Source organism: Lissotriton vulgaris, chromosome 4_1 (genome assembly GCF_964263255.1).
Source record: "Lissotriton vulgaris chromosome 4_1, aLisVul1.2, whole genome shotgun sequence".
Taxonomy (NCBI): Eukaryota; Metazoa; Chordata; class Amphibia; order Caudata; family Salamandridae; genus Lissotriton; species Lissotriton vulgaris.
Window position 1 is genome coordinate 1,713,150,268 of NC_141691.1, and position 23,613 is coordinate 1,713,173,880.

Genomic DNA, 23,613 nt, shown 5'->3' on the forward strand with positions numbered 1-23,613 from the left:
GGCAAAGAGGAGAGCGAGAGAGGTTGGATGGCAGAGAGGAGAGCGAGAGAGGTGGGATGGCAGAGAGGAGAGCGAGAGAGGAGGGATGGCGGAGAGGAGAGCGAGAAGGGAGGGATGGCAGACAGAGCGAGAGAAGTGGGATGGCAGAGAGGAGAGAGAGAGGTGGGATGACAGAGAGGAGAACGAGAGAGGTGGGATGGAGAGAGGAGAGAGAGAGAGGAGAGCAAGAGAGTGAGAGAGGTGGGACGGCAGAGAGGAGAGTGAGAGCAGTTGGATGGCAGACAGCAGAGCGAGAGAGGTGGGATGGCAGAGAGGAGAGAGAGAGAGGTGGGATGGCAGAGAGGAGAGCAAGAAAGGTGGGATGGCAGAGAGGAGAGGGAGAGGTGGGATGGCAGAGAGGAGAGCAAGAGAGGTGGGATGGCAGACAGGAGTGCAAGAGAGATGGGATGGCAGACATGAGAGCGAGAGAGGTGGGATGGCAGACAGGAGAGGGAGAGAGGTGGGATGGCAGACAGGAGAGCGAGAGAGGTGGTATGGCAGAGAGGAGAAAGAGAGATGGGATGGCAGACAGGAGCGCAAGAGAGATGGGATGGCAGACAGGAGAGTGAGAGAGGTGGGATGGCAGAGAGGAGAGTGAGAGAGGTGGGATGGAGAGAGGAGAACGAGAGAGGTGGGATGGTAGAGAGGAGAGAGAGGTGGTTTTGCAGAGAGGAGAGAGAGGTGGGATGGCAGACAGGAGAGTGAGGTGGGATGGCAGAGAGGAGAGCAAGAGAGGTGGGATGGCAGAGAGGAGAACCAGAGAGGTGGGATGGCAGACAGGAGAGCGAGAGAGGTGGGATGGCAGAGAGGAGAGCGAGAGAGGTGGAATGGCAGACAGGAGAGCGAGAGAGGTGGGATGGCAGAGAGGAGAGCGAGAGAGGTGGGATGGCAGAGAGGAGAGAGAGATGGGATGGCAGAGAGGAGAGTGAGAGAGGTGAGATGGCAGAGAGGAGAGTGAGAGAGGTGGGATGGCAGACAGGAGAGAGAGAGAGAAGGGATGGTAGAGAGGAGAGAGAGAGAGGTGGGATGGCAGACAGTAGAGTGGGAGGAGGGATGGCAGAGAGGAGAACGAGAGAGATGGGATGGCAGAGAAGAGAGCGAGAGAGGTGGGATGGCAGAGAAGAGAGTAAGAGAGGTGGGATGGCAGAGAGGAGAGTGAGAGAGAGAGAGGAGGGAGGCAGACAGGAGAGTGAGAGGTGGGAGGGCAGAGAGGAGAACGAGAGAGGTGGGATGGCGGAGAGGAGAGAGAGAGAGAGAGAGAGGAGGGATGGCACAGAGGAGAACGAGAGAGGTGGGATGGCAGAGAGGAGAGAGAGAGAGAGGAGGGAGGCAGACAGGAGAGTGAGAGAGGTGGGAGGGCAGAGAGGAGAACGAGAGAGGTGGGATGGGGAGAGGAGAGAGGAGAGAGAGAGAGAGAGAGAGAGAGAGAGAGAGAGAGAGAGAGAGAGAGGAGGGATGGCACAGAGGAGAACGAGAGAGGTGGGATGGCAGAGAGGAGAGTGAGAGGTGGGATGGCAGGCAGGAGAGTGAGAGAGGTGGGAGGGCAGAGAGGAGAACGGGAGAGGTGGGATGGCGGAGAGGAGAGAGAGGGGTGGCATGGCATAGAGGAGAGCAAGAGAGGTGGGATGGCAGACAGGAGCGCAAGAGAGATGGGATGGCAGACAGGAGAGCGAGAGAGGTGGGATGGCAGAGAGGAGAGAGAGATGGGATGGCAGACAGGAGCGTGAGAGAGATGGGATGGCAGACAGGAGAGCGAGAGAGGTGGGATGGCAGAGAGGAGAGTGAGAGAGGTGAGATGGCAGAGAGGAGAACGAGAGAGGTGGGATGGAGATAGGAGAACGAGAGAGGTGGGATGGCAGAGAGGAGAGAGAGGTGGTTTTGCAGAGAGGAGAGAGAGAGAGGTGGGATGGCAGACAGGAGAGTGAGGTGGGATGGCAGAGAGGAGAATGAGAGAGGTGGGGTAGCAGAGAGGAGAACGAGAGAGGAAGGATGTCAGAGAAGAGAACAAGAGAGGTGGGATAACAGAGAGGAAAGCCAGAGAGATGGGATGACAGAGTGGAGAGTGGGAGGAGGGATGGCAGAGAGGAGAACGAGAGAGATGGGAAGGCAGAAAAGAGAGCGAGAGAGGTGGGATGGCAGAGATGAGAGTGAGAGAGGTTGGATGGTAGAGAGAAGAGAGAGAGAGAGGTGGGATGGCAGACAGGAGAGCGAGAGGAGGGATGGCAGACAGGAGAGCGAGAGAGGTGGGATGGCAGAGACAAGAGTGAGAGAGGTGGGATGTCAGAGAGGAGAGCGAGAGAGAGGTGGGATGACAGAGAGGAGAACGAGAGAGATGGGATGGCAGAGAGGAGAGAGAGAGAGATGGGATGGCAGAAAGGAGAGTGAGAGAGGTGGGATGGCAGAGAGGAGAAAGAGAGATGGGATGGCAGACAGGAGAGAGAGGTGGGGGAGTGGCTAGTAGCCGGAGGGAATGGTCGCTTGCTGAAGCGGCTCCCGGCCTTTGCCTGAGAATCCTCCCCAATAATCCGTTATCCTGAACGGGGGACCCCTCTACAAACGGGAGGTCCCCAAGAGTAACCGGTGGGGCACACAACGGACCCGGAGCTAGCCGGGTGGACGGGGCCGGCGGGGGGAACGAGGCGGATGAAGTGCGCCCCCGGTCACACACAAGATGGCGCCCGCTACAGAGCTCCCGCCCTGAAGTAACCTGAGCGCCGCTACCGGAGAAGAGCCTGAACCCATAGCAGCTTGGCACGGCCCCATTGCTGATCGAAGCAGCGCGGACTCCCGCCGCGACTGGAGAGCTGCCTGCCACGCCACCAGAAGACCCAGGTGAGGCGTACTGGGACAGCAGAGTGCGGCCGCCCACGGCCCCGGGGAGACATCTACGCAATACCCCGGCTTCTAGGCAGAAGGCCCCGCGACCGGATCACTCCGCCCGTAGACTTTGGGGCCGCTCCCTTTTCCCCCTCAGCCCCCCCCCCGGCGGCCCTCCGAAGCTTGGCAGAGGTCGGTAACTAGAGTGAGAAGCCGGTACCGGATCCCGGGGAGGCGGGCCGGTGGCACCTCACCTGAACTGTGCTCCAAGTCTCAGCTTGGCCCCCAAACTCCACAGACAGCTCCTGCGCTGCTGCGAGGAACGGAGCTCTACTAGGGCATTTGGTGGCGTTTGCCCACTTAATAGAACCCCAGATCCCATGCAAGGGGTGACTATTGACCCCTTCCCCCTGACCTACAGACCCTGGGCATTGAGGGCCTGTGCCCATGGCTGGGCCCATGAGGACATACATGGTTGAGGACGGCCTGCTGCACCGGGACAGGGGCCCACAGTGAGGGTTTCATTGCGAGCTGGGACTACGGACACAGGCTGCACGGCGAGCTTAGGCTCTAGCAGGACTTAGCGACGGCCCCTGGGAGCGCACGGTTCCTCTTTGTGACTCCCCGAGCTTGACCAGATCGACAGGCCGCAGTGACCGCTACCGGAGTTGCAGATAAGGGGCGATCCCTCTCCCACAGATTGCCTAGCTTGTACCCGCTGCTTCGGTGGGCCAATACCGCGACTCCACATGGTGTCACACAGGGGGGCCAAGCAGTCGAATCAGAGGCAAATTAATAAGCTCTCCTGGGGCCCTAAAGCGGACAACAAGGCCGGGGCTTCTTCCGGGGACCCACCCCCCACGTCTCCCTCGCCAGGAGGGAAATCGCTCACCCTAGAAGACGTCATGGAGGCTGTACGTTTTGTTTGGGGTAGAGGATGGGGGAGTGAGGGTGGTATGGGTTGTTATGGGAATGTTTTGTTGTTGTATTGATGCTTTTTTGGGTTTTCAGCGGAGTCCTATTTAGTTGTGATGTTCCACCCTCTCATGGTTCCTTAGTGACAGATTGGCCACCTCGGTTGGACTCTGGTTCCCCTGGGATCGGGGGTCCTCCTAGTCATACGCCACGATGTATCCCCAGGTCTTGCCGTCACAGGCGGTCCCCCTCCAGTCATCCTTCCTATCAGCTCCACCAATTACGCCGACATGACGCAGCTTCTCGCTAGAACCCTAACTATCCTATCCTGGAATGTCAATGGTCTGGGTCACAAAATTAAGAGGAGCGTGGTCCTCCAAATTCTTCGGCACCACTCCCCTGACATAGTTTTGCTACAAGAAACGCACCTGGTGGGCAACACCTGTCAGGCACTCCAAAGAGCAGGGTACAAATTACTAGTCCACGCAGGGTTCTCTTCTCGATCCCGCGGCACCGGGATTCTGGTCAGAAAGACTCTTGCACTTACTCACACTCTGACTTGGGCTGACCCCCTGGGCCGTTTTGCGTTGGTTGAGGCCGCATGGGAGGGACGCCCCCTCAACATTATCTCAGCATATCTTCCGCCGACTTTGGTCCGAGACTGCCTTAAGGAGATGGGCGCTCAATTGTTAGGCCTTTCCCCGGGTACACTCCTGATAGGAGGTGATTTTAATGTAACGATGTGTGATGAGATTGACCGCAGGCCCAAGCGAGGTTCCCATCATCATGGCTCGGACTTGGCAGACTTTGTGCACGCCATGGGGCTGGAAACATATGGCGCCTTCACTATCCAGAATTAAAAGTTAACTAAGTCCCAAGTCGGTGGACAGAAAGGATTGTGTCCTATTTTAGTGTTGGTGATATGGGAGCAATGGTATAAAAAAATGGTATAAAAAAATTAAATCAAATGGACATGCCGAGGAATCCGCGGGAAAGGCAAAGGTACAGTATTGTGTAAATAGTTATCAATACACAGCAGTTACGCACTATAGTATCTGGGATTAACACGGGTAATGACAGATTCTGCACAGTTACTTAAAATACTTTCAATCAAGACTACAAATTTAATTAAGACTTATCACCATATGTGTTTGGTAACATTATTTGAATTTTATTACACTTTATCAATTCACAATTCATGTTAAAAACATCATTAAAAACATTTTGCAATAGACATGTTAATCACAATAATTTTTTATAAAATGCATATAGAAGAAAAGAATCAAAAGGTCGACGCGGCGTTTCGGCTTTCTTTAGTACACCTTCCTCAGGACTGATTCTAGACAAATAAAATATTAGAAACACAAAGTTACCAAACAATTTTGATTGGATACAGTCTTTTTCGTCTATATATTAACACATTTCATTTACCCGATTTTGTTATTCTGCTGTTTTACATCTTGGTATACAAAGTTGCCCATTTTTTATCTACATAAACAATTAGGTACATGATTCAAGTCATGTTCTATACCTGCGTTCTCTGTTTGCATTCATTTGATATTTACAATTATTATTTGCACATTATTAGACACTTTATTTGCCTTCCCCTAGGAAATATATCCAATGTTAAAAAAGTCCCCATAGTACCACCACTAAAAGAAGCATGATGTCTCATATCATGCATGCGTACCTTATTATTCCAGATGGAATTATTGCCCATGTGGAAAGAAACCGTTGTTTAAACGAAGAGTCCTTTTTGAATACGGACGATTGGCAGATCACAGATTGCTAATATCCATGTGCAAAATGAGCTGTCTCTAAATAAAGACATGAAAATTGCCAGTGACTTATAAGTATTAGCAGTCACAATCGGATTACACTAGGTGGTCTCACGCAATAACTTAGAAGAGTTAAAAAACCTAATACCAACAGTCTAGCCCCACAAGGTAGTAGTAAGAGTAAACAACACACAAATGAAAGTAAGAGGCAGGCCATCAGGGAATATGAGATAAACTAATTGGACTAATACCCCTACAAGGAACGACAACCCGGTGAGGCCAACCCCTAACATGTCAATCGTTTTTCCGACATATGCTGACCTAATTGAAAGAGGTCCCGGATTGCAGCGATCGATCACCCAGCTCTTATGGTGAGTGAAACTGTGGTGTAATCTATAAATGAAATCAGACCGCTTTACAAGAATTTGTGTTCTATACTTATAATCATAATAAGGGAATTAATTGTAACCCTGCAGAGAGAATATTGCCGACAACCTTCATAAAACGGTGGCTCCTCCTGGCAGCTTAATACGGCAGGATCATATCCTTCATACAGGTACAAGGCTGACCATAGTGAATTAACCAAGAGTACGTAAATAGGGGTAATAATAATTTAAAACAACCCTGGGCATTATCCCTTTATATCAACAGGTACGGAGAGTGGAAATCATGTCCCCCAAGAGAGATATATAAATAAATGTAATCGAAACCTAGAGGAAATTGAATTCACTCCTCTGGTACTAGGTATGTAATAATGAGATTGACCACCTAGTGTAATCCGATTGTGACTGCTAATACTTATAAGTCACTGGCAATTTTCATGTCTTTATTTAGAGACAGCGCATTTTGCACATGGATATTAGCAATCTGTGATCTGCCAATCGTCCGTATTCAAAAAGGACCCTTCGTTTAAACAACGGTTTCTTTCCACATGGGCAATAATTCCATCTGGAATAATAAGGTACGCATGCATGATATGAGACATCATGCTTCTTTTAGTGGTGGTACTATGGGGACTTTTTTAACATTGGATATATTTCCTAGGGGAAGGCAAATAATAATGTCTAATAATGTGCAAATAATAATTGTAAATGTCAAATGAATGCAAACAGAGAACGCAGGTATAGAACATGACTTGAATCATGTACCTAATTGTTTATGTAGATAAAAAATGGGCAACTTTGTATACCAAGATGTAAAACAGCAGAATAACAAAATCGGGTAAATGAAATGTGTTAATATATAGACGAAAAAGACTGTATCCAATCAAAATTGTTTGGTAACTTTGTGTTTCTAATATTTTAATTGTCTAGAATCAGTCCTGAGGAAGGTGTACTAAAGAAAGCCGAAACGCCGCGTCGACCTTTTGATTCTTTTCTTCTATATGCATTTTATAAAAAATTATTGTGATTAACATGATTATTGCAAAATGTTTTTAATGATGTTTTTAACATGAATTGTGAATTGATAAAGTGTAATAAAATTCAAATAATGTTACCAAACACATATGGTGATAAGTCTTAATTAAATTTGTAGTCTTTATTGAAAGTATTTTAAGTAACTGTGCAGAATCTGTCATTACCTGTGTTCATCCCAGATACTATAGTGCGTAACTGCTGTGTATTGATAACTAATTACACAATACTGTACCTTTGCCTTTCCCGCGGATTCCTCGGCATGTCCATTTGATTTAATTTTTTTATACCATTTTTTTATACCATTGCTCCCATATCACCAACACTAAAATAGGACACAATCCTTTCTGTCCACCGACTTGGGACTTTGTTAACTTTTAATTCTGTCTTTCCCCACGGTCCTGTATAACTCTGTGTGGGGTCCTCCTTGTTTCTCCAAGCCTTCACTATCCAGACACACCGTACTTCACACACTATTCTAATGCACACAACAGTATGTCTCGCATCGATTATTTATTTTGCCCCACCGCGGACGTCGGTTTCTTCTTTCGCCCGAGGGGCCTTCCCCGTGGCATCTCCGATCATTCACCACTTAGTGTGGACCTCACCTATAATCGCCAGTTCGCGCGGCGCCCCATTGTTATTAGTCCCTGGCTAATGCAGATCCCAGATATCAGAGATATCAGAGAAGCGTTGCAAGAACGCACTGAACTCTATTTCGCTGAAAACGTTGGGTCTGTGGACTTGACAGTCACACTCTGGGAGGCTTACTTGGCGGTGATAAAAGGAGAGGCACTGGCCCTTAAGATGGGATATCTGCGGAAGCATGACGAGCAGATCCTTCAGGCTGAATCTGACCTCATCCATCTTGAGGCGTCCCACAACGCGACTCCGTCAGATGCTACTGCTGCTAGGCTCCGTGCCCAGCAACTGGTCTATAAAGCCTGGTCTGAGGAGAAATCGCAAGCGCGGCTGCTTCATATGCGCCATCGGGTTTACGAGTTTGGGGACAGCGCGGGTAAGATGCTTGCCTGGCTGGAACGTCGTGACCAAGGGTCCAGATGGGTGTCATCCATAATCAAGCCAGATGGCTTCACAGTAGTGGACCCACTGGACATAGCGGAGGCCTTTTCCGACCATTTGGAACGTGTATATACGGCTGGCGACGGCTACACGTCTGACAAGTCCAGACAACTGCTGGACGAGATGTGCCTTCCAACTGTGTCGGAGGCGGGTAGGGTGGCCCTGGACGCCGACATCACGGCGGAGGAGCTAACTGCGGCGCTGTTTGCCGTCAACTCCGGCAAGGCTATGGGCCCCGACGGGTCCCTGTTGAATTCCTGAAGAGCATGGTCCCTGACATTATCCCTCATCTTTAGAATATGTTCACAAAAAGTCGAGAGGTCGGGATCCTTCCACTTGCTCAAAGGCTGGCCTCCATAGTGGTCCTACTTAAGCCCACTAAACCACCCACTGACTGCAACTCTTACCGGCCTATCTCTTTGATTAGTGCTGAGGCTAAGGTCCTGGCTAAACTTTTAGCGCATCGCCATCTCCTAGTGCTCCCCTCCCTAATACATGATGACCAGTAAGGGTTTCTTCCGGGTCGCAACACAGCATTGAATCTTCGGAGGGTACATAATGTAATGAGTCGCCGATCCATTCTGCAACAAGATGCGGCCATTTTGACCCTCGATGCCACGATGGGATTCGACTCGATCGAATGGCCTTATCTGTTCGAGTTTCTCCGTTGCTTTGGCTTCGGGCCTCAGTTCATTAGTTGGGTGCGACTCCTTTATACGGACCTCTGGGGTCAAGTCCGAGTTAACAATCACACATCTCGGAGATTTCAACTTCAACTTAATTGGTGTAAAAAAAGCTTAATGAATTGATAGAGCTGCATAATTACACTGAATGAAAAATAAAAAAAGATAGCAGCAAACATTTGCATAGTTATAGCATGTGAGGAGAAATTGATTGATCACTACCAGTAATGACTTCATGTAGATGTAGAAAAGCATGGGGCGAGATGATAGAGCCTTTATTGACCCCTATTTTTGTGGAGTACGGTTTGAATGAGAAAGGTGGGGTATGGATGACATTAGTTCTGTTTCGAAGGTAGGACGCGATCCAGTCTAGAGAAGTCCCCTCTATGCCTGCTTCATAGAGTCTTTGCTTCAGAGTGTCATGGGCAACCGTGTAAAAGGCAGCCGAGAGGTCCAAGAGAAGAAGTCTGTTGCGGTCTACTATGTTCTTCAGGTCATCCCCGACAGCAAGGAGGGCAGATTCTGTGCCTCTTACCGGACGGAAACCTGTTTGGAAGTCTGAAAGTATGTCATTCTCTTCAATGAATTGTGACATCTGGACGAACGCTGCTCGTTCTATCGGTTTGCCCAGGAAAGGTCTATTTGTAATGGATCTGTAGTTGTGAGCGTTCTGCAGGTCCAAGTTTGTTTTATTCAGTAAATGGCGTATGTATGACTTTTTGAGTTCTGAAAATATTTCGGTAGTTAAAGAATCGTTGATGATTCTCTTTACTGGACTGGCAGCAAAGGTTGTTAAAAGAATTGTCTTGAAAGTTTGTGGTGGACATGGGTCAGAGGGACTGCTGGCAGGCCTGCTTACTTTGACCAGGGCCATAAATTCATCATGTGAGATTTGTAGGAAGGAACGGAGCGGACTGGGTTAGAGTATTCTTGGATTGTTGTTTTGTCAAAGGGTTCGTGCTGGTGCCTTTTCTCTGTTTTAAGTACGAGACCAACGTGCTTTGTCAGTGTAATGATTTTCCAGGTTGTCTGTGAAATCTTGAGTATCAGGATGAGTTCCTTCTAGGCAATTTGGTTTGCGTAATTCATTGAGTATTTTATAGAATTCTATATTTGCACATTTAGCTTTTTGAATTCTGTCTGAATTGTACCTTTTCTTAGCTTTTTTGATAGCTGACTTGTATAATCTTTTAATTTTCTGTAGGTAAAGTTTGTCTTGTTTGGCGTTTGTTTTGAGCCAGGTACGTTGCAGTCTTCTAATATGTTTCTTTATGTCTTTTATCTCTGTGTCTCCAAGGTGCTTTTTTATCTTTTGTTCTGCGGTGTGGTTTTGAGTGGTATCAGGATGTCAAAAGCTTCCTGTAACCACTCATAGTTTTTGAACATAATTTGTTGTTTAAAGATTTGTACTAGAAGTTAGTTGTGTTTCTAAGTGTCCCAAATGGAGTTTGTTCCACGGTCGACAGGTGGAAGGATGTAATGTAGTTTTAGGTGAGTTGCTTAATGTTGTTTTATGGTGGAAAGCAAGCAAGTGGTGGTCTGACCAAGTGACTGGAGTTATAGTTTGCAGAGTAACTAGTTCGGTATTAGCAAAAATGACATCTAGGATATGTCAAGCGATGTGTGTGGGTTTGTGGACAATCTGATGCAGGTTTAGTTTGTCTATACCACTCCAGTCTTAGCACCTCCACTTCACTCTACTTAACTGTTCTTTTCACCACTCCATAACTCCCTATGTCACTCCATAACACCCACTCTACTCCACGCCACAATCCTTTATGCCCCTAACTTTTTAGCCATGCTGAGCAACAGCTATTCTGGCGTACAACATTGCTAAAACATATTGGCTTGGCCAATAGCTCTTGCATAGGCAAGACCTATTGGCTTGGCCAATGCTTATTACGTTTTGCTATTGATTGAATGCCCTGTCCTTCAAGGTCATGGTATTCTGTGGCAAATTACGCTGTCCTATTACTGTTTCGATTAGGTTTTGTTGATGTGGATTCAAGTAGTCCTGGAAGTTGTTTGCTGTACAACAAAACCATGCCATGTCATGGAAGGTTACATTATTGCAGTACTGTTCTCATTAGGTTTTGGTGCTGCGGGTACAATTAGTCTTAGAAGGTGCGGATGGCACTGATCAGAGGTGCTACCACGCCTCCCCTGCCCCGCCCCCTCACGCAAAGCTGTGGGCGGAAGTAGAACATAAAATGATAATAACGTGAGTTGATATTTCATTTTCACTGTCTTTCACTGCAAAAAAACTGTGGGGTGACTCTCCACCTTAGCGGAGGAGCTGCCACAGAGTCTTAGTAGTTTTTAGTTGTTTTTTACCACTGCTTCTTTTCATATCTTGGTCCTCCCTTTCTCACTCCCCATCGTCCCACCCCTATCATTCTCCTCTCTGCCATCCCACCTCTCTCGCTACCCTGTCTGCCATCCCATCTCTCTCGCTCTCCTGTTGCCATCCCACCTCTCTCACTCCTCTCGGCACTCCCATCTCTCGCACTCTCCTCTCTGCCATCCCATCTCTCTCGCGCTCCGCCATCCCACCTCTCTCGCTCTCCTCTCTGCCATCCCATCTCTCTCACTCTCCTCAATGCCATCCCACCTCTCTCGCTCTACTGTCTGCCATCTCACTGCTCTCGCTCTCCCGTCTGCGATCCCACCTCTCTCACTCTCCTGTCTGCCATCCCACCTCTCAACCTCTCCTGCCATCCCACCTCCCTCACTCTCCTCTCTGCCATCCCTCCTCTCTCGTTCTCCTCTCTGCCATCCCACCTCTCGTTCTCCTCTCTGCCCTCCCGCCTCTCTCTCTCTTCTCTGCCATCCCTCCTCTCTCTCTCCTCTCTGCCATCCCACCTCTCTCGTGCTCCTCTCTATCATCCCTCCTCTCTCTCTCTCTCTCTCCTCTCTGCCATCCCATCTCTCTCACTCTCCTCAATGCCATCCCACCTCTCTCGCTCTACTGTCTTCCATCCCACTGCTCTCGCTCTCCTCTCTGCGATCCCACCTCTCTCACTCTCCTGTCTGCGATCCTACCTCTCAAACTCTCCTGCCATCCCACCTCTCTCACTCCTCTCTGCCATCCCATCTCTTTCGCTCTCCTCAATGCCATCCCACCTCTCTCAATCTCCTCTCTGCCATCCCACCTCTCTCTCTCTCCTCTCTACCATGCCTTCTCTCTCTCTCTCTCTCCTTTCTGCCATCCCACCTCTCTCACTCTCCTCTCTGCCATCGCACCTCTCTCACTCTCATGTCTGCCATCCCACCTCTCTCGTTCTCCTCTCTGCCATCCCTCCTCTCTCTCCCTCTCTCGCTCCACTCTGCTATTCCACCTCATCCGACGGGAGCGCCAGTATCTTAAACAACACCGCCCTGCCCGGGAGTGACAGTGGGAGTGAGCGCCAGTGGGTAACATCACTGCGGAGCCTACGCAGGGGGCCCAACAAGTTGCGATCGTAAAACACTTTGGAATTGGGTGTAATAAAAATACCAAGATACATAAAACCCTCCGTGGCTATTGCAATGGAAAACCCTCTGAGTAGACGGGCGGAGGGCCATGTAACATATACAGCACCGATTTAGTACAATTTATAGAGTACTTTCCTAAATTGGAAAGAACATGAAATAGGCTATTAATAGAGGATCGGGGAGATGACACGTATATTACGGATGTCGTCCGCATAGAGGGAGATTTTATCCGTAACGTCCTCGTTCCAGTGCAGGCCTCTAATAGAGACGTCTGTGCGGACCCAATGAGCCAGGGGTTCTAGGGTGAGGGCAAACAACAGTGGAGGCAGGGAGCAGCCCTGTCTGGTACCCCGATGATACCTTCATTTTGGAACAAATAGGAGTGCGCTACGTGATCCATCCTTGTACAAAAAATTTTTAAATTCGCAGTGTGTGGATCGACTCATAGACCTGTAAGTGTAAAGGCTTGGGGTTGGGTTATTGATCGAGCAATTTCGGTTTTGCTCGTTTACTGAAGCGTGTTTATGTTTCTTGAAGCTAATGGTAATAAGAACTAACTTCCCTTGAAAGAAAGATTCGTCGGCGATTTTAAAAGTGAGGAGTATTTGGAGTGTGCGGATAAATTCAAAAAGGTACGCTCACGTAATGGACAGGCGTCACGTAACAGAGTTAGCTATTGTGGTTTTGAGCATTTGTCTAAACGTTTGCTTTTAATATTCATTGCAGTTGTTGGCAAGAAACACTAACGCTTCTTGAAGGAAAGCCTTAACGTGGTCAACGGCCTTCACAAGATTAATTCTGGTCTAAGGTACAACAACTTAATTAAGAGCTGGGATATTATAGAGTCAGCTTTTTTGTCTGAAACAACTGTACACGTGCTTATTATAACCCGAGCTAATTGGGTTATGCCACTGTTCACATATTGAAGGAGCTTCCCTTATGAGTTTAATTGCACAGCATGCAGGGACTTTTCTTGCGCTGGTTTTATTTGGTACATCAGGGCAGTCTCTCAGACATTAGTTCATGTTTCATAAAGGACGCGGATTTACTCTAGTCCATTAACGTACTCAAAGGGTACAGTGTAGAGTCACGATGCGAACATCTTGAAGCATTTTCTGCACAAATTGATTTTCGTAATGTTTGGCTTTCGGCTGTCTCGAAAAAGCGTTGGTGTTTATATCACTATATTATTTAAGAGTATTGGATTCTGTGGATGTGAACATAGTGAAGCTGTCCACATTGAACGACCTTTTGTCAGCCATACTGACCGACACACGTCATTGTAAGTTGATGTTCAGTTTTACTTTTCACCCTTACATTTTCTGACCCTGACTAACTTCTTACTAATCAATCACATTCTCTGAACAAAGTATATAGGAAGAATGGGAATAGTTACATAGCATTGACTACTTGCTGATTATATGTTTTGTCTAAATTCATGTGCTGGATGTCGGCTTATATATGTTTTTGCATGTTTTATTTGCCTTACAGTGCCCCTGACGAAGGGATCACTCCCGAAATGCATTGGGATTGGACGACATTGTTTCTTTTTCCTTTTGTTTATATTATGTGTCTAGCCCAGGGCACTGAAAAATGTAACTTACTTGTTGACTTATAATTGGTGTAAAAAAAGCTTAATGAATTGATAGAGCTGCATAATTACACTGAATGAAAAATAAAAAAGATAGCAGCAAACATAAGTATTGGATGATTTAATATGGGCAGAAGGAGCTCTGCCATTTAGCTGTGCGGAAAGGGTCTGGTGATTTTGGTCACCAGAATGGTTCTTTGTTCTAATTAGAGGGTAGCTCCCTCAATCCCTTCCAGCACGCCTCGAATAATACAGAGTACACACTGTTTATCAGCAACATTTTGGAACAAATAGGAGTGCGCTACACAATCACATTTTTTCATAACTATGCAAATGACATACAAATTCGCCTTCAACTGGAATGTCCCAAAGATATTGGAAATTGCCCAATTTTCAGTTGTCTCAGAGCTGTGGATCAGTGGAGGACTTGGAGCCACCTCAAATTGAATGCTTCCAAAACGGAAATACTCACGTGTGGCGATTGGAAACATTATTACCCGCTTGTCGCCTCGCCAGATAAACTGGGATCACCACCTAAATTATTGAAGGAAGTAAGAAACCTCAGAATGACCATGACTCCAAGCTGTTGATGAATGCCCAAGTGGACAAACTAGCAAGATCAAGCTTTGTCACTATAAAAACGCTGCAACGAATTTTCCCTCATTTGGGATTTCCACACAAGGTCCAAGCTACCATCTCCCTTGTTCTGTTCAAACTCGATTACACCAATAGCCTCTACCACGGATCACCTTTAACGACCATGAAAAGACAACAACTGATTCAGAACTCGGCTGCCAGACTACTCTTGCATATCAAACCGCGAAACCATATCATACCAGCCTTGAAAGTCCTGCATTGGTTACCGGTTGCCAGAAGATCCATGTTCAAGCTGCTTTGTATCATCCACAAAGCAATACATGTAATGGGACCACTCTTCATCAGAAATAAAATCTCCAAACACATTCAACAAAGGAACCTCTGCTCTAAAATGGAACCTCGCCTCAAAATCCCAAGATACAAGAAAGAAACCATGGGTGGCACATCCTTCTCTGTTCAAGCAGCCAAACTATGGAACTCTTTATCCCCAACATAAGATCCATGGACAGCCACCTTTATCTTCAGAAAACTGCTCAAGAATTGGCTCTTCCCCATATAAGCACCATACGCAAACATAAATGTACAGGTTCTCCCTCTGTATATAATCATTTATTTTTAACAATAAATATGTACCTATCTTTGTGTATTGCTTTGTTTAAACATGTAGAAAAATAAAATAAAAAATAAAGTATAATAAAACAGGAAAACCGGAGTTTATCTGGTGCATCTTTGGTCTACATGAACTTCGTCCATTGTGCATCGATGTATCTTCTATGTACTTGGAGCTGTTGTTTGTTACTTTCTTCCCGAAAAGCATATCCAATGCACTACCCTATTTCTCATCCTGTACCTCTATCAATATCTTTAATCTACATATACCTACCCCCTTTATGCATCTATATATTTTCAAGGTACTTATGGATCTATATATGTATCCCTTTCTTCTAATTCAGCATATCCAATTACTACCCTATTTCTCACCCTATACTACTCTCAATATATCTTCTAACCCAACTTTCTGACTCATCTCAAAGTTCTTCCTACTACTCTTTCCAATGCACTACCCCATTTCTCACCCTATACATCTATCAATATATTCTCTACACCCACTCTCTCATTTATCCCAAACCCCATACCACTACTATGATCCCCAAAATAACCCTTTCTAGACTCTAACTTACTCTACCCCTCCTTGCATCATTTGAGACCTCTTTTACTATACCGATTTCGAAATCAAAGCTTTCTAAACTCTACCCTCTGCCTCTTCCCCTCCACAATCCCTTTTTACTCATCCAAAAGCCTCCTCCCACTGTTTTGACCTCCCCCAAAAAAACATCAAAATTCTTCACTCCAATATCCCTCCACTCTCCTTTTCAATCAAAATAACAGACAAACATATTCACTCTACCACACAAATTACTTTAAAATTTCGCTATACTAATTCATCACTAATCCTAATGGGTTCTAGAGTAGCGTGCTACTCACCAAAAAAAAAAAAGCGATTCAAACCCCATCAGGTGTAGCAAACGCTATATAAATACAAACTTCTTACCCTCTTCTATCCTGCCGCTACCTTTCTCTATCCAAATAACTGAATAACATATCCACCACTCAAATTACTTCATATTTCACTATACTAATTTTCAACACTAATCCTTTTATGGATTCCGGAGTAGCGTGCCACTCGCCAAAAAAGCGCTTCAACACCCCTTCAGGGGTAACAAGCGCAATATGAATGCAAACCTTTCTCCCCCTTCTATCCCTCCGTTAGCCTTCTCCCTCCAAATAAACACCACTCAAATTACTTTCATATTTCACCATACTAATTCACCACTAATCCTTTATGGGTTTCCGGAGTAGCGTGCTATTGCCCATCAAGGGTAACAAGCACTATATAAATACAAACCTTTTTTCCTCTTCTATCCTTTCGAATCAAAATAACTGACTAACCTATCCACCACTTTAATTACTTTCATACTTCAGTATACTAATTCAACACTAATCCTTTTGGGTCCCACAGTAGCGTGCTACTCGCCGAAAAGGCGCTTCGACACCTCGTATGGGGTAGTAAGCGCTATATAAGTGCAATTACAGTACAATACACCACAATAATGTTGTGGAGGGATAAGAGTGTCGTAGAGTGGAAGGGCGTATAGTGGAGAAGAGTGTCCTAGGGTTAAGTGTGTAGAATGGAGTACACTGTCAGATTGGAATATTGTGTCAGAGCATATGGTAGAAAGTGTTATGGAGTGGTGTAGAGTGAAGTGACATGGAGAGTGTTGCGTAGCGTAGAGTAGAGTATTGTAGAGTGGAGTAGATTGTCGTAGAGTGGCGTGGCATAGAGGGGATTAGTGTAGTAAAGTGGAATGACAGAGGAGTTGAGTAGTGTCAGAGTGGAGTGTCATGGAGTGCAGTGGCGTAGGATGAAGTACTGGAGTGGAGTAATGTGTTGCAGAATAGAGTGGAGTAGACTGGCATGGAGTTGTATATATAGGGAGTTGAGTAGAGCGTTGTAGAGTGGAATGGCATAGAGTGGAGTAGACTGGACTACACTTTAATGAAACAGAGCGTCAGAGTGTTGGGTGCAGTAGAGTAGTCTAGAGTGATGTGGCATAAAGTACAATGGTGCAGAGTAGATTGGCATAGAGTGCAGAGGCTTATAGTGCATTGGTTTAGAGTAGAATGACGTAGAGTGCAGTGGCGTAGGGTTGAGTGGTGCAGATTAGAGTAGAGTGGAGTGGCGCAGTGTAGACTGCAGTGTCGTGGAGTTCAATGGCATAGAGTGAAGTGGTGCATCGGGTGGAGAAGAGTGGCCTAGAGTGCAATGGCGCAGAGTAGATTGTTTCAGAGTGGAGTGAAGTGGTGCAGGGTAAATTGGAGTGGTGCAGGATTAAGTGCGAAGGTGTAGAGTGGCATAGAGTGTAGTGGCATGCAATGCTGTGATGCAAAGTAGATTAGAGTGGCATAAGGTGTGGTGGCATAGAGTGCATTGGCGTCAAGTTGAGTGATGCAGAGTAGAGTGCAATGGTGCAGAATAGCATAGAGTTCAGTGGCGGAGCATGCAGTCTCACAGAGGAGAGTATCTTAGAGTGCAGTGTTGTAGAATCCATTGGCAAAGAGTGCAGTAGAGTAGAGTGTTGCAAAGTAGAGTGTTGAAGAGAGCAGTGGTGAACAGTGCAGTGGTGCAAAGTTGAATAGAGTGGCATAGAGTGCAGTGATGTAGAACACAATCCTGTAGAATTGCATAGCGTGCAGTGGCAAAGAGTGCAGTCTTGCAGAGTAGAGTGTCTTAGAGTGCATTGCTGCAAACATCAGTGTTGCAGAGCAGAGTGCTGGAGAGAGCCGTGGCTTACAGTACAGTGGGGCAGAGTAGAATAGAGTGGCATAGAGAGCATGGATGTAGAACGCAATGGTGTAAAGTGGCATAGGGTGCAATGGCTTAGAGCACAGTGGTGTAATAGAGTAGTTGGCATAGAGTGAAGTTGCAAAAAGCGCATATGTTTTAAGTGAAGTGGTGTAGACTATATTGGGTAGAGTGCAGTGTCTTAGAATATAGTGACATACAGTGCAGTGTCATACAGTAGTGTGTGTAGAGTGCATGTGGTGTAGAGTACATTGTTTTAGAGTAGAGTGAAGTGGTGAAGAGTGTAGTGGAGTGGCCTGGACTTGACTGGTGTAGAGCGCAGGGGCTTAAAGTGTAGTGGTGTATAGTAAAGTAGAGTGCATTGGCATACAGTAGAGTGGTGCAGTGTACAGTACAGAGGTGCAGAGTGCAGTGGCATAGAGTGCAGTGGTGCACAGTAGATTAGAGTGGCATAGAGTGCAGTGGAGTAGAGTAGCATACCGCAGAGTGGTGAAGTGGCCGGAGTGCAGTGGCATAGAGTGTTGAGTGGCACAGAGTTAAGAGGTGGAGCATACAGTCTTGCATAGTACAGTGTCGTAGAGTGCAGTGGTGTAGAGTGGTGCAAAGTAAAGAGGGGCAGTGGCGTACAGTGCAGAGGGGTAGAGTGCAATGGGGTAGAGTGTTGCAGAATAGTGTTCAGAGGCATACAGTGCAATGACACAGAGTATATTGGTTTTGAGTAAAGTGGTGCAGAGTGCATTGGCACAGAGTGCAGTAGATTTGAGAGGAGTGGCATAAAGGTGAATAGTGCAGGTGGAATACAGTAAGGCAAAGCAGTGTAAAGTGCAGTGGCATAAAGTAGATTGCCTTAGAGTGCAGTATCAGAGTGCAGTGGTGCAGAGAAGATTGAAGTGGCTTAGAGTGTACTGGCACAGAGTGCAGTAGCATGGAGCAGTGCAGAGTGGAGTGCTGTGGTGTACAGTGCAGTGGCATAGACTAGACTGATGCAGCATAGAGTGGTTAAGAGTGCAATGGCAGAGTGGCGTAGAGAAGAGTGGTGCAGAGTAGATTGCAGTGTCAGAGAGCAGTGGCATAGAGCAGAGTGGCGTGGAGTTCAGTGGCCGAAAGTGCAGTGTTGCAGTGTCGACGGTTATAGAGTGCTGTGGTGTATAGCAGAGTGGCATAGAGTGCAGTGGAGCAGAGGGTGTAGGCAGAGTACAGTGGTGAAACTAAGAGTGGTGTAGAGAGCAGTGGCATAGAGTTCTGTGATTCAGAGTAAAACAGAGTGGCATAGAGTACAATAGTGTAGAGTGCAGTGACATGGAATGTTGCAGAGTAGAGTATAGTGGCACAGACTGGAGGGGTGCAAAGTAGATTGGCATAGAGGGATCTGGCAAAGAGTGCATTGTTTTTGAGTAAAGTGGTGTAGCATGCATTGGCATAGAGTGCAGTGGGTAGAGTAGAGTACAGTAGAGTTGGTACAGAGTAGAGTAAAGTTGCACAGACTGCAATTGTGCAGCTTAGATTGCAGTGGTGTAAAGTGGAATGGCACAGAGTAGATTGTTTCAGATTAGATTGAAGTGGGGCAGAGCGGAAGGGTGTGCAGTAGAGTGGAGTGGTGCAGGGTAGAGTGCAGTGGCGTAGGGAGTACTGGTACAGAGTAGATTAGAGTGGCATAGAGTGGATAGCATAGAGTGCACTGGTGTAGAGTGGAGTGGTGCAGAGTAGAGAGCATTGCAGAGTGCATAGAAGCAGAGTAGAGTGGCATAGAGTGGAGTGGTGTAGACTGTAGTGGCAAAGAGAGCAGTGGTGCATAGTAGAGTAGAGTGGGGTGGAGTGAATTAGCATGGAGCGATGCACAGTAGAGAGGCATACACTAAAATGGCGTAGAGTGGAAAGGTGAGGAGTAGAGTGCAGTGACGCAGTGTGGAGTGGTGTAGTGAGTAGTTCAGAGTAGAGTGCAGAGGCATGGAGTGGTGCAGAGTAGAGTGGAGAGGGTTAAAGTAGAGAATGCATGGTGGGATAGCACGCTGCCACCACAGGCAACTCATCTTCAATCCAAATGACGTATACATGTGCACAGACATAGTATACTGCTCACAAACGATTATGTGTGGAAATGTTATCACCTAGTGTATTGATTTTATGAGTATTAAAATATTTGTTTCCACCAGCTTCAGAATTACCCCCAGTAGTCAGCAAGATTGTCAGATAAATCCTCTCACTTTGAAGTCAAAGAAAGTAAAGTAAATATCAAGTTTCCTATGAAGATAAGCCTGACAGTAGATCTCTGTCTTTGAATGCACAGCAAATGTGAAAAGATAAGAACACGATTTAAAGGCCTGTTTACAGAAAACGAGTACTGGAAAGGCTATTGTAAATAAGGTTTGGGCAAGGGATGGGACAAACTCAAGGAGGACAGCCTAAAATAAATAAAGCCAACAAATAGAAAGCAAGAAAATGTGACTTACAAACCAAAAAGCTACTGGTAAGCAACAGGCAATATGCATTCCCAGGGAAGCCTTCCGAATGCCCTCCAGATGTCGTTAGTAAACCAGACAGCTATGCTGTCTGGTAGGCTTCGACCTACAAATGATGGGAGCACAAATAGATGAAGATGAAGAAGCGCACTACCTCTGTACTACTTTTTACATGCAATTTTTAAAGTACTGACAGCACTAGGTCTTCCAGCATCTACATCTGTCTGTGGTAATACCTCAGAAGTGTCTAAGTAATGATTGGTCCTTTTTATGGATCACTCAGTGAGTCATACAACAGATTTATCATTTATAACAAAAGGTTACTTACCTATTTGCTTACGGTATTGCTCGACAGGAGCTCTTGCTGTGGACACATCCTTTCTACCCATATTGGCAACTGCGAGAGAAAAAAAGGATTATTAAAGTATAATAACTGTGAAAACAGTATGACTTGTATCCTTTCCATATTCATTTATAGGGAAACACATATGGCCTGCTACATTCCTGTACTTTCATTCTCAAATACAAAACTCACATTTATTTATTATCTAGTACATTTTGATCTGTAGGCTTTCTATAGATTAGATTCCAAGGCTTAATGAAACATGCCTTCTCAAGAGTATATCATCCGTCATAGTAAGCACATCAGTAACATACAAAAATCACTAAAAGCAATGGTGTCTCCTAAAGCAGATGGCTTGCCCTCAGCTCCTCTGTGCGTCATAGCACAGCCACTCAGCACCTGCCCATCTCTGGGCCTGAGTTAGAGTTCAGCAGACACGTACTCCATCACAAATGGGACGAATATCCTGTCCATATTATTATAAGTGCTCTTGTAATAAGACCCTGTGATAAGAGAATCCATCTAACAAACTTTAAATCAGGTCAGCAATCTATTGCAGCTGTGTGCTTCCATTGGGACACAGGAGAAAAACCAAAAGAGTGATGTTGGATTGCTTCTAGTAATTATTTTGGTCTACATTCTAGTTCAATATTATTTTGTACACATTGTCACTTCAGTCAGGTTACAACTCTAAGCAATCTAGTCATGCTCCACTTCTAATTAAAACAACAACAGTCCAAACTGCTGGGCCATGTCTCCTCTGAACCGGAACACAAGCAACCCCGACTCCTTGCAGAGGTAAGATATAGATATATATGTGTGTGTGTGTGTATATATACGTGTGTGTGTGTGTGTGTGTGTGTGTGTATGTATAGATATATATATAATCATGTGATAAAGGTCCAGGTGGGACCGAAACGCGTCATGGCGGCTTTGATGCAGGGTGTTTGAAATAAACGGCACGGAAGGATGAACACGCGGACCCAAAGTTCTTCGTCCCTTTTTACACCTCTCTGCAACGTAGCTCTATGGTGCTTACTGGAGGTACCTGGAGGGCTAGTTGGACCCCAGGGACCCTCAGGATTCAAGGGGACTTAATCCCCCAACCTAAAATGCGCCAGGGGGCATGCTTGCACAGTGGTGAAGGGAGGGGCTGGGGCCTGATGTGACATGTGTGCAAACACAACCTGTGGCGTGTTTTAAGTTGGGGAATAAATTCCCCTTCAATCCTGAGGGTCCCTGGGGGCCAACTAGCCCACCAGGTACTTTCTGTAAGCGCAACAGAGTTGCGTTGCAGAGGTGAAAAAAGGGGCGTGGCCTCAGACCACCTCTATGCAACGCAGCTCTGTGGTGCTTACAGTAGGTAGCTGGTGGGCTAATTGGGCCCCAGGGACCCTCAGGATTCAAGGGGACTTAATCCCACAATTTAAAATGTGCCACGGGCGCGTTTGTACACTTGTCACATCAGGCCCGACCCTTCCATTCACCACTGTACAAATGGGCCCTCTGGTGCGTTGTAAATTGGAAGATTATGTCCCCTTGAATCCTGAAGGTCCCTTGGGTCCAACCAGGCCACCGGGTACCTTCAGTTAAGCGCCACAGACCTGCATTGCAGAGAGGTGTAAAAAGGGGCGTGGACTTGGACCACCTTTCTGCAACGCAGCGCTGTGGTGCTTACTGGAGGTACCTGGTGGGCTTGTTGGCCCCCAGGGCCCCTCAGGATTCAACGGGAATTAATTCCCCAACTTAAAACCTGCCAGGGGTGCGTTTGCACAGTGATGAAGGGAGGGGGCAGAACTGATGTGGTATGTGTGTACTTATCCAATCACTCCGCCAAAACCCAAGCACTTATAAATTCACCATGCACTGTTCTTGCAGCAGTCTAATCATTCAGTCAGCACCCATGCACTCATGCAATGACCCATGGACTAACTCATGCTCTGCTACAATACCCTGAGCACTACCCATGCAGTCCATCCATCGCCCTGTCAGTACCCATGCACTCCTTCAATCACCCAGCCAGCACCATGTACTTATCCAATCACTCCACCAAAACCCAAGCCCTTATAAATTCACCATGCACTCTCCTTGCAGTACTCTAATCTTCCAGTCAGTACCCATGTACTCATGGAATGGCCCAGGCACTAATACATGCACTGCTACAATCCCCTAAGCACTTCCCATGCAGACCTCTAACCACCTACACACTAGTGACTCACTCCTCCAATTATCCAGGGTGTACTCATGCACTTCAGAAATCCCTTTGTCACTACCCATGCACTCCTCCAATCACCCAGGCTGCACTATGTACTTATCGAATCACTCTGCCAAAACCCAAGCAGTTATAAAATCACCATGCACTGTCCTTGCAGCACTCTAATCATCCAGTCACTACCTATGTACTCATAAAAATACCCAGTCACTAACACATGCATTGCTGCAATCCATTGAGGACTACCTATGCAGTCTAGTAATCTCCCTGGTACTACCTATTCAGTCCTCCAATCAACCAGCCAGTCCTATGTCCTTATCCAATCATTGTGCCAAAACCCAAGCACTTATAAATTCACCATGCACTCTCCTCGCAGTGCTCTAATCATCCAGTCAGTACCCATGTAGTCATGCAATAATCCAGGCACTAACACATGCACTGCTACAATCCCTGTGTACTTCTCATGCAGTCCTCTAACCACCTACACACTTCTCATTCGCTCCTTCAATTTCCCTGGTAGTACCCATGCATTCCAGCAATCACCCTGTCACTCCCCATGCAGTCCTCCAGTCACCCAGCCACTACCATGTACTAATCAAAACACTCCGCTAATACCCAAACACTTATAAATTTACTCAGGCACTCTACTTGCAGAATTCTAATCTTTCAGTCAGTAGCTATGACCTCATGCAATGATCCAGGCACTAACTGATCACTGTTACAATCCCATATATCCCCACCCGTACAGTCTTCTACCCACTTACACACTTCTCATTTACTCCTTCAATTACCCAGGTAGAACCCATGCAGTCTCGCAATCACACTGTCACTCCCTGTGCACTC

At 46.6% G+C, this 23,613-nt stretch overlaps 1 protein-coding gene across 1 annotated transcript in view; it reads right to left on the reverse strand.

The window, feature by feature from the left end:
- TRIQK (triple QxxK/R motif containing) overlaps window positions 1-23,613 on the reverse strand; it is a 413,105-nt gene that overhangs the window by 244,000 nt on the left and 145,492 nt on the right. Inside the window, exon 2 of the mRNA XM_086965987.1 lies at window positions 20,544-20,612. Within this exon, the coding sequence (XP_086822113.1) occupies window positions 20,544-20,604 (61 nt within the window). The 5' untranslated portion in view covers window positions 20,605-20,612. The remainder of the gene's footprint in view (window positions 1-20,543; window positions 20,613-23,613) is intronic.